Source organism: Salvelinus fontinalis, chromosome 7 (assembly GCF_029448725.1).
Source record: "Salvelinus fontinalis isolate EN_2023a chromosome 7, ASM2944872v1, whole genome shotgun sequence".
NCBI classification, from domain to species: Eukaryota; Metazoa; Chordata; class Actinopteri; order Salmoniformes; family Salmonidae; genus Salvelinus; species Salvelinus fontinalis.
In genome coordinates this window covers 43,258,539-43,269,634 of record NC_074671.1, presented here as the reverse complement: position 1 = coordinate 43,269,634, position 11,096 = coordinate 43,258,539, and the positions used below count along the sequence as shown (strand labels likewise).

Genomic DNA, 11,096 nt, shown 5'->3' with positions numbered 1-11,096 from the left:
ATAAATTATCCATCTCCTCAGTTGTATAAATCTGACTTCAGACACTCTACAGCCCACTGTTACAAATGCCCCTTCAATAATTGAAAGAGACACACTTAGGAAGTTTAAAAAATAACAGACAAGTGTTAAATACACCCATTCAAATGCTGAGATAAAGAATGCTATTTTCTATTTGGCTTACTATAACAAGAGAGGAAGCTTATGAGTTGTGGTGGTGGCTGGTGTTGTTGTTATTGTTGACATTGTGTGGCTGGTAGTAGTGATGATGAAATGAGCTCCAATAGACCCACACATCACCAGAGTGAATGCCCCTGCTCCCATCGCACAATAGCCGTTATTCTGTACAGTGAGTAGGCTAAACCCGCGGGCGACTAGGGTAGCTGGAACGTTGTAATATAGTGCTGGTTTTCCATAGCAGTACATAGAGTGACTGTATATGACATAGCACTCCCTGTGACTGTAAATGACGGCACGTTTTTTTTATATCGCCTTCCAAAACACGGTGTATTTTTTATATCTCACAAAGGAAGAAGATTTTGATGGATGACCCCCGAATTGAGCCCTTGCGCGCTCTCATATCTAGACTACACACACGCTCGCGCGCTTAAAAACGCAAACAGATAGACTGCCACGCTCTTGCTGTCCCCACTAGTGGGAATGCTGAAGATATGGGTGACATTATTGAAAGATGCTTTGTTATAGTGCTCCTTTACTCTTGTGTTTGCGTCTCGGCGCCGGGGATAGGACCAAAAAATGGAGTTGAGTGGGACGGCAGACTCGGAAGCCTCCAGCACTTGACTTTGCTTTGATTTCGGCAGACACGAGAACGCAGCAGAGAGAGAGAAGAGGGGGGTAGAGTGGCGAGTGAGTGCAAAGGGGCAGGACTTTTTTTCTCTCCTCTATTAAGAGGAAACTTTTGTGTTTTGTTCTCCAAGTTCAGCTCGGTCCTCAAGCCCTGTTCTCCGCTGCTCTTTTCATACATCTCCGCGGCGTCTTTTCTTCCATACCCTCCGATGCCTTCATTTTTCTGTGTTTTTACACTTTTCATGGGAATTCTGGATATCAAGACCATGCGCATTCAAACGGGACCTGTTCTGAAAATTGTTTGTTCTTCGTTTCCATTACTGTTTTAGTTGGAATATAAATGTTTCGCCGTGCACTGCTAGTTTTGGGGTAAAGATGACCCGTGTATTTTGTGCTTTTGCTGGAGTCATGTTGGTGTTTCGGATTATTTTGCTGTGCATCGTGGAGTTGCATACTGGCTGCGATGCGGTGCTCGCCGCCGGTCTCACCACTTTCCGGGCTTTTGATCCACCTGCAAAAGAGGGTGTTGTGCGGACCGTCGATCGGATTTACCATGGAGGTGGGAAGGTTGGTTACCTACTCTACATGGACGGGAGAAGGTTTCAGTTAGATATGGAGAGGGATGAGTCAATTTTGTCACAGCACTTCAGTCCGAAATATGTGATGGCCCTGATAGGAGCGGGAGAAAGCGCCGCGCCTCTGCACCGGGAGTGTGTGTACCGGGGAACCGTGGACTCCAACCCCATGTCCCTGGCGGTTTTCAGCCTCTGTGGTGGGGGTCTAGAGGGCTTTTTCGCTTTGAAACACGCACGCTACACAATCACACCCCTTATCCGAACCAAGGGGCACAATAGCGACGTGCGTTCGCTGGATGACAAGGATGCAGAGAGCGCTCTCCACTACTTCACGCAGGAGAGTTTCAGCTTCGAAGCCATGCCTGTGAGCGAGAGCTGTGGGACCAAGGAAGGGCGCGGGCGCATGGATGCATCGAGGAAACACCGGCGTAAGGGCAGAGGGAAAGGGAAACGCGACCTGCACGGTGTCACCCTGGACAGGGGCAAGGAGCGAAGCAGAGCGCACGGCAGAAGATGGTGGAAGCAGTTCTCCAAACCTGCCTCTCCGCCCTCACTGGGAAGTCGGCGCAAGAGGTCAGTTTCGCGCGCCAGGCACGTGGAGCTTCTGCTGGTCGCTGACGAGTCCATGTCCAAGAAGTACGGCAAGGACCTGCACCACTACCTGCTCACGCTGGCCTCCATCGCTTCCAAGTTGTACGGCCATGCCAGCATCGAGAACCCCATCCGTCTGTCCGTTGTGAAGGTGACCATGGTCACGGAGAAGGAGAAGGGGTTGGAGGTGTCCAAGAACGCAGCCGCCACGCTCAAGAGCTTCTGCAAGTGGCAGAACCAGCAGAACCCACTGGACGACGACAACCAGCACCACCACGACGCCGCCATCCTCTTCACCAGGCAGGTAAACAAACAAACAAAACCATAGAGTTCGATTCGCCCCCCTCCCCCCCGACAAAACACATACCACTGCGCGCCAGGTCCATCCCTTCCCACTCACTGGACTAGAGCGCATTTTACACTGAGGTGTTATGGTATGGTACTGCTTGCATGACAGACCGTTTCTGTACTCTTACCTGATATTCAAGAGAGTCATTTGGCTCAAAATATGTTTATTACATTGTTGTTATCAAGGAGAAATCTGCTTCGGTTTAGTGTTTCCAAATTGAGTGAGTGAGCGTCTCTCTCTCTCTATTTCTCTCTGTCTGTCTTGCACACCCTCCCTCCTCTGTGTGGGCTCTCGCACGTGTCTTCTAACAACCCTAAAAAAGAGAGTTTCCTCCGCTTGTGTTTTTATGGGCAGTCTCCTCTGTCTCAGACTCTCCCAGTCCCCTGACAACCAATGTCTCGAGCCCGTGTGATCTCTCGCACCCACTGCGCACGCACATTCTTCCAGGGTTGAAGGGATGTACTTGAAATCAGCTGAAGGTTAGAGTTCAGAATGTTTATCTCAACCAGAAACTGCAGCCAATCGACAGCCCTATGTTTTTTTTTTCCTTACAGTTTTCTTTTTTCCCCCTCCTACTTTTTTTTCTCTGAGCAGAGCAGGGACTGTCAAAAATTCAAACACATATATCAAATCAAATTGTATTAGTCAAAGGTGTAGACCATACAGTTAAATGCTTACTTACCTAACCAACAATGCAGTTTACAAAATACAAATAAGAATAAGAAATAAAATAAGTAGTTTTAAAGAGCAGCAGTAAAATAACAATAGCGAGACTAAACTCAGCAAAAAAATAAACATCCTGTCACTGTCAACTGCGTTTATTTTCAGCAAACTTAACATGTGTAAATATTTGTATGAACATAACAAGACTCAACAACTGAGACATAAACTGAACAAGTTCCACAGACATGTGACTAACAGAAATGGAATAATGTGTCCCTGAACAAAGGGGGTCAAAATCAAAATTAACAGTCAGTATCTAGTGTGGCCACCAGCTGCATTAAGTACTGCAGTGCATCTCCTCCTCATGACTGTACAAGATTTGCCAGTTCTTGCTGTGAGATGTTTTACCACACTCTTCCACCAAGGCACCTGCAAGTTCCCGGACATTTCTGGGGGGAATGGCCCTAGCCCTCACCCTCAGATCCAACAGGTCCCAGACGTGCTCAATGGGATTGAGCTCTTAGAGATCTGGGCTCTTGCAGGAAATCACGCACAGAACCAGCAGTATGGCTGTGGGCATTGTCATGCTGGAGGGTCATGTCAGGATGAGCCTGCAGGAAGGGTGCCACATGAGGGAGGAGGATGTCTTCCCTGTAACGCACAGCATTGAGATTGCCTGCAATGACAACAAGATCCGTCCGGTGATGCTGTGACACATCGCCCCAGACCATGACGGACCCTCAACCTCCAAATCGATCCCGCTCCAGAGTACAGGCCTCGGTGTTACGCCCAAACGCGAATCAGACCATCCCCCCTGGTGAGACAAAACCGCGACTCGTCAGTGAAGAGCACTTTTTGCCAGTCCTGTCTGGTCCAGCGATGGTGGGTTTGTGCCCATAGGCGACGTTGTTGCTGATGATGTCTGGTGAGGACCTGCCTTACAACAGGCCTACAAGCCCTCAGTCCAGCCTCTCTCAGCCTATTGCGGACAGTCTGAACACTGATGGAGGGATTGTGCGTTCCTGGTGTAACTCGGGCAGTTGTTGCCATCCTGTACCTGTCCCGCAGGTGTGATGTTCGGATGTACCGATCCTGTGCAGGTGTTGTTACACGTGGTTTGCCACTGCGAGGACGATCAGCTGTCCGTCCTGTCTCCCTGTAGCGCTGTTTTAGTACGGACATTGCAATTTATTGCCCTGGCCACATTTGCAGTCCTCATGCGTCCTTACAGCATGCCTAAGGCAGGTTCACGCAGGTGAGCAGGGACCCTGGACATCTTTCTTTTGGTGTTTTTCAGAGTCAGTAGAAAAGCCTCTTTAGTGTCCTAAGTTTTCATAGCTGTGACCTTAATTGCCTAAGCTGTTAGTGTCTTAACGACTGTTCCGCAGGTATATGTTCATTAATTGTTTATGTTTCATTGAACAAGCATGGGAAACAGTGTTTAAACCCTTTACAATAAAAGTTAAGTTATTTTGATTTTTACGAATTATCTTTTGAAAGACAGGGTCCTGAAAAAGGGACGTTTCTTTTTTTGCTGAGTTTATGTACAGGGGGTACCGGTACAGAGTCAATGTGCGGGGGCACCGGTTAGTCGAGGTAATTGATGTAATATGGACATGTAGGTAGAGTTATTAAAGTGACTATGGATAGATAATAACAGAGAGTAGCAGCAGCGTAAAAGAAGGGGGGGCAATGCAAATAGTCTGGGTAGCAATTTGATTAGATATTCAGGAGTCTTATGGCTTGGGGGTAGAAGCTGTTTAGAAGACTCTTGGACCTAGACTTGGCGCTCCGGTACCGCTTGCCATGCGGTAGCAGAGAGAACAGTCTAGGACTAGGGTGGTTGGAGTCTTTGACAATTTTTAGGGCCTTCCTCTAACACCGCCTGGTGTAGAAGTCCTGGATGGCAGGAAGCTTGGCCCCAGTGATGTACTGGGCCATACGCACAATCTTCTGTAGTGCCTTGTGGTCGGAGGCCAAGCAGTTGCCATACCAGGTGGTGGAGCTGTAGAACCTTTTGAGGATCTGAGGACCCATGCCAAATCTTTTCAGTCGTCTGAGGGGGAATAGGTTTTGTCGTGCCCTATTCACGACTGTCTTGGTGTGCTTGGACCATGTTAGTTTGTTGGTGATGTGGACGCCAAGGAACTTGAAGCTCTCAACCTGCTCCACTACAGCCCTGTTGATGAGAATGGGGGCGTGCTCAGTCCTCCTTTTCCTGTAGTCCACAATCATCTCCTTTGTCTTGATCACGTTGAGGGAGAGATTGTTGTCCTGGCACCACACGGCCAGGTCTCTGACCTCCTCCATATAGGCTGTCTCATCATTGTCGGTGATCAGGCCTACCACTGTTGTGTCATCAGCAAACTTAATGATGGTGTTGGAGTCATGCCTGGCTGTGCAGTCATGAGTGAACAGGGGGTACAGGAGGAGACTGACCACGCACCCCTGAGGGGCCCCTGTGTTGAGGATCAGCATGGCAGATGTGTTGTTACCTACCCTTACCACCTGGGGGACGGCCTGTCATGAAGTCCAGGATCCAGTTGCAGAGGAAACTGTTTAGTCCCAGGGTCCCTAGTTTATTGATGAGCTTTGAGGGCACTATGGTGTTGAACTCTGAGCTGTAGTCAATGAATAGCATTCTCACATAGGTGTTCCTTTTGTCCAGATGGGAAAGGGCCGTGTGGAGTGCAATAGAGATTGCATCATCTGTGGATCTGTTAGGGTGGCATGAAAATTGGAGTGGGTCTAGGGTTTCTGGAAAAATGGTGTTGATGTGAGCCATGACCAGCCTTTCAAAGCACTTCATGGCTACGGACGTGAGTGCTACGGGTCGGTAGTCATTTAGGCAGGTTACCTTAGTGTTCTTGGGCACAGGGACTGTGGTGGTCTGCTTAAAACATGTTGGTATTACAGACACTTGCCAGTTGGTCAGCGCATGCTCGCAGTAATGTTGACCTTGTGAATGTTGACCTGTTAAAAGGTCTTACTCCCATTGGCTGCGGGGAGCGTGACCACACAGTCGTCCAAACAGCTGGTACTCTCATGCATGTTTCAGTGTTATTTGCCTCGAAGCGAGCATAGAAGTAGTTTAGCTAGTCTGGTAGGCTAGTGTCACTGGGCATCTCTCGGCTGTGCTTCCCTTTGTAGTCTGTAATGCTTTGCAAGCCCTGCCACATCCGACGAGCGTCGGAGCCGGTATAGTACGATTCGATCTTAGTCCTGTATTGATACTTTGCCTGTTTGATGGTTCGTCGGAGGGCATAGCGGGATTTCTTATTAGCTTCCAGGTTAGAGTCCTGCTCCTTGAAAGTGACAGCTCTAGCCTTTAGCTCAGTGCGGATGTTGCCTGTAATCGATTGTTTCTGGTTGGGGTATGTACGTACAGTCACAGTGGTTATGATATCATCAATGCACTTATTGATAAAGCCAATGACTGATGTGGTGTTCTCCTCAATGCTATAGGAACAATCCCAGACCATATTCCTGTCTGTGATAGCAAAACAGTCCTGTAGCTTGGCATCTGCTTCATTGACCCCTTTTTTATTGACCGAGACAATGGGGCTTCCTGATGTAATTTTTGATTGTAAAATTATGGTCAGATTTGCCAAATGGAGGGCGAGGGAGAGCTTTGTACGCATCTCTGTGTGTGGAGTAAAGGTAGTCTTGAGTTTTTTTTCCCACTGCTTGCACATTTATCATGCTGATAGAAATTTGGTAAAACAGATTTAAGTTTCCCTGCATTAAGTCCCCGGTCACTAGGAGTGCCGCCTCTGGATGGGTGTTTTCCTGTTTGCTTATGGCAGAATACGCTCATTGAGTGCGGTCTTAGTGCCAACATCGGTCTGTGGTGGTATGTAGACAGCTACGAAAATACAGATGAAAACTCTCAAAGTAGATAAGTGTGGTCTACAGTAGAGGTCGACCGAGTAATCGGAATGGCCGATTAATTAGGGACGATTAAGTTTTCATAACAATCGGAAATCGGTATTTTTGGGCGCGATTTGCCGAATATTTTTTTTTACACCTTTATTTAATCTTTATTTAACTAGGCAAGTCAGTTAAGAACACATTCTTATTTTCAATGACGGTCTAGGAACGTTCTGCCTCTTGCAACCTTACAGTTAACTAGTCCAATGCTCTAACACCTGATTACATTGCACTCCACGAGGAGCCTGTCTGTTACGTGAATGCAGTAAGCTAAGGTAAGTTGCTAGCTAGCATTAAACTTATCTTATAAAAAACAATCAATCATTGACTGTCATTGCTCCAATGTTTACTTAACCATAAACATCAATGCCTTCAATCAATTCACAAGTATATATTTTTAAACCTACATATTTAGCTTAAAGAAATCCAGGTTAGCAGGCAATATTAACCAGGTGAAATTGTGTCATTTCTCTTGCGTTCATTGCACGCAGAGTCAGGGTATATGCAACAGTTTGAGCCGCCTGGCACTTTGCGAACTAATTTGCCAGAAATGTACGTAATTATGACATAACATTAAAGGTTGTGCAATGTAACAGGAATATTTAAACTCATGGATGCCACCCGTTAGATAAAATACGGAACGGAATAAATGTTAAGTTTTCGAGGTGATAGTTTCCGGATTAGTCAAAGGTATATGGTTTAGAGAGAAATAGTCGACGCGTTATAATTCCTGTAATAACTTGTGGCTGAACTTGAAAGGGGTTCCTTCGTTATTTTACTGTTCATGTCTTCCATAGAGAATGTCTTGATCTACTTCGGTCTGCCTGCGTTTATAGCACACACATCTCAAACCCACTAAGCTCTCTGCATTTTTCCCCCCTCTGGTGTGGTTTCTTTGTCTGTCGGCTGTGGTTGAGGTGTCAGGATTGTGGTGCGTGTAACTAAGTCATGCAAGGTCTTGTTGTGCTGGAGACGGCTGCTAATACCAGGGAATACCGACTTTTTTTGTCACCGGCATCCAGGTGGAAGCTGTTGGCAGCGCCATGTGAGCATACCTGGGCTTGGCAAGTTGGTGGAGCATGGTGTGCCAACTATTACCACCACCACCACCTACATGGGCATCTACTTTCCACCCACTTGACAGTGCTTTCCCTCTGTGTCACCGGCAGGGGGTAAGGTGGCATGGTTGGTACAGTGGTTGGAACAACGGGCACGGAGATACCTGGCGCTGGCTCTACCCAGGGGCAAGTGACAGGTCATAACAACAGTAACAACTCCATAGCATGACAACATTATAACACCTGCAAGGTGTTTGGAGTGGACCATGACTTATCAAAAGGTCAAAGGTCAGTGAATCCCCTTAGCCAATAGGATTTGAACTCTGATTCCATGATTGGCTGTAGTGTTCGATCACTGTATCTTTAAAACAAAACCCTTCCATTCAGTTGTCTCTCATTGCTGTAGCTTGTCATCAAAGAAGTAAGTGTCGTAGCTTGAGTGAGTCACGCTCATTCAATAGAAGTCAAATCCATCATCAGACTGCATTCTCGCAGTCAGAGACAAGACCCATCCATTCTTTGGAGATGTAGAGGGGGGGAGCTTATTGGAACATGATGGGTTATTCATGCATGGGTCCAATTACTCCGGTCCCAACACCCCCGTGTCCTGAGTGAGCTGACCCGTGTGCCTGTGTCACCGGGCTCTGTGCATGCCGCACCAGGACAGAACAAGAGACACATTGAGGGGACTCTGTGTGTGTATGCATTTGTAATTTGTATGTGTGTGCATTTGTGGGATTGCGCGTGTGGGCATGCGCGCGTGTATGTGCGTGCCTGTGTGTGATTATTAGTGGTTACGTCACAGTGTGACCCGACGCATGACTGCTCTCGCCAGGGACCGGGACATTAAACAAAGCCTTACTGTGAGGAGAAGAGCTCTCTACTGACAGAACATAGAGCAGGGATCATGGACTAGATTCAGCCGCAGGCCTATTTTTGTTCTTGAGCGGATGGTCAGGGGGCCGGGACATAATTATAAATAATTTGTAGACTGCAATTTAACCCACAAGAAGCCCAAACAGATATAATATTTGACTAAAACATAATCCTTTCAAACATTGCCTACATTTGTATATGATCACGTACTGTATATCTCTCTATTATGCGTGAGAATACTTTGAAACAGATTTCCAAAATTGAAATCACTTGGAGTTGATTTGTTGGTGTTTTTACGGTCTATGCCCAACAATAACAAAAGTAATTTAAAAAAAACACTTAGTTATTTGCTCAGAAAACTTGGGGGGGGCGGCCAAATAAAATTGGCTCGCAGGCCGCCAGTTAAGGAACCCTGACATAGAGAGAGACAAAGAGCCCAGAAATAATCAACTTGAAATAACCAAGAAAACATAATTAATTACATGAATATGCAGCATGGAAATATTCACCATAAATATTACATCCTCAATCAAATCATTCAATCAAATGTATTTATAACGCTCTTTTTACATCAGCCGATGTCACAAAGTGCTTATACAGAAACCCAGCCTAAAACCCCAAACAGCAAGCAATACAGATGTAGAAGCACGGTGGCTAGGAAAGACTCCCTAGAAAGGCCAGAACCTAGGAAGAAACCTAGAGAGGAACCAGGCTCTGAGGGGTGGCCAGTCCTCTTCTGGCTGTGCCGGGTGGAGATTATAACAGAACATGGCCAAGATGTTCAAACGTTCATAGATGACCAGCAGGGTCAGATAATAATAATCACAGTGGTTGTAGAGGGTGCAACAGGTCAACACCTCAGGAGTAAATGTCAGTTGTCTTTTCATAGCAGATCATTCAGAGTTATGAACAGTGATTTATAACTAGGTCAATATCACCTTCTCTCATTACACTGTACTGTATGTCAATTGAGATTGTCATGTTTATTGTAGTCTCTTTGATTGTTCCCTCGTGCACTAGGACATACATGTTTAAGGTTTCCTTGTTGCCAGAGAGAGAGGTAGAGAGAGAAAGATTGAGGGGCTAGAGTGATAAAGAGAGGACGCCGAGAAAGAGAGAAGGAGCGAGACTGTGTGTGGACTCTGAGAAAGAGACAGGGAGAGGGAGAGGGACAGAGGGAAGGACTCTGAGAACGAGAGAGTGTGTATGCAGAGAGCACAGAAAGGATAGAAATGTTAGGGTACATCTCCTTTTTGTTGAAGGTTACGTATCTGTTGAAGGTTAAGGGCACGTATTCGCGAAACGTCCCAAAGTTGGACTACTGATCTAGGATCAGATCCGCCCTCTTATTCATAATGAGAAGTTCAATTATTGTTGTTTCCATGTTAAAGTACAGTACCCTGCAGATGTCCCTGTTAGTTTCACCAGACAGACAGACATGTCACCCCAGTGGTGCGCAGCCCGGTGGCTTTGCTCAAACCAATAACACCTAGGCCATTGTCACGTTATACACAAAACACGCAATAACCTTATGCAGGTGCCGGGTCTGAAAAGTTCATTCATAATCTGTGATACAGAGTAGCCTATCACACACTCTCACTAGGCAGCTATGGCATATAACAAGATGTTCCTGACCAATCACGTGGACCGAGTGATAGGTCGAAAGTTGAATGGCGGAGTATATAGGCATAAAATATAGGACCTGTGAAATACCCCAGTCTTATAACAAACAGAGGAGATATAGGCCTACCTATAGGAGGAGAGGACCGGGAAACTCACACACCTTAAACACATGCGCGCATGTTCGCACACACGCATACACACACACACACACACACACACACACACACACACACACACACACACACACACACACACACACACACTTTAAGCAGACACACACTGTACACACAGTACACACACACAATCTAAAAGCACACACGCACACACACTGTAAGCAGAAACACTGTAAGCCGACACACACTCACACATACACACTCAAAACAAGCATGAGCGAGGAGGAGAAGAGACAGGAGAGCACATAGGACACACTCTGTTCAAGTCAAATAATACACTTGCGTACATACTCAATTCTCCACGGCATAAATGATAGAGTGTGTGCATGTGCACTGGAGTTGGAATGATAGAGTATGGCCATATGGATGTTTTGGAAGGGGGTCTGTCTGTTGCTATCTGATTTGTTTAGTAGACAAAACAATGCCATGGAGTTAAATGATCACCTGGCAGTTA

General features: G+C 46.5%; 1 protein-coding gene across 1 annotated transcript in view; it reads left to right on the top strand.

Moving 5' to 3' along the window:
• The first annotated feature begins 347 nt into the window (after window positions 1-347).
• Window positions 348-11,096, top strand: part of LOC129859505 (A disintegrin and metalloproteinase with thrombospondin motifs 5-like) — a 31,108-nt gene continuing 20,359 nt past the window's right edge. Inside the window, exon 1 of the mRNA XM_055929369.1 lies at window positions 348-2,274. Within this exon, the coding sequence (XP_055785344.1) occupies window positions 1,180-2,274 (1,095 nt within the window). The 5' untranslated portion in view covers window positions 348-1,179. The remainder of the gene's footprint in view (window positions 2,275-11,096) is intronic.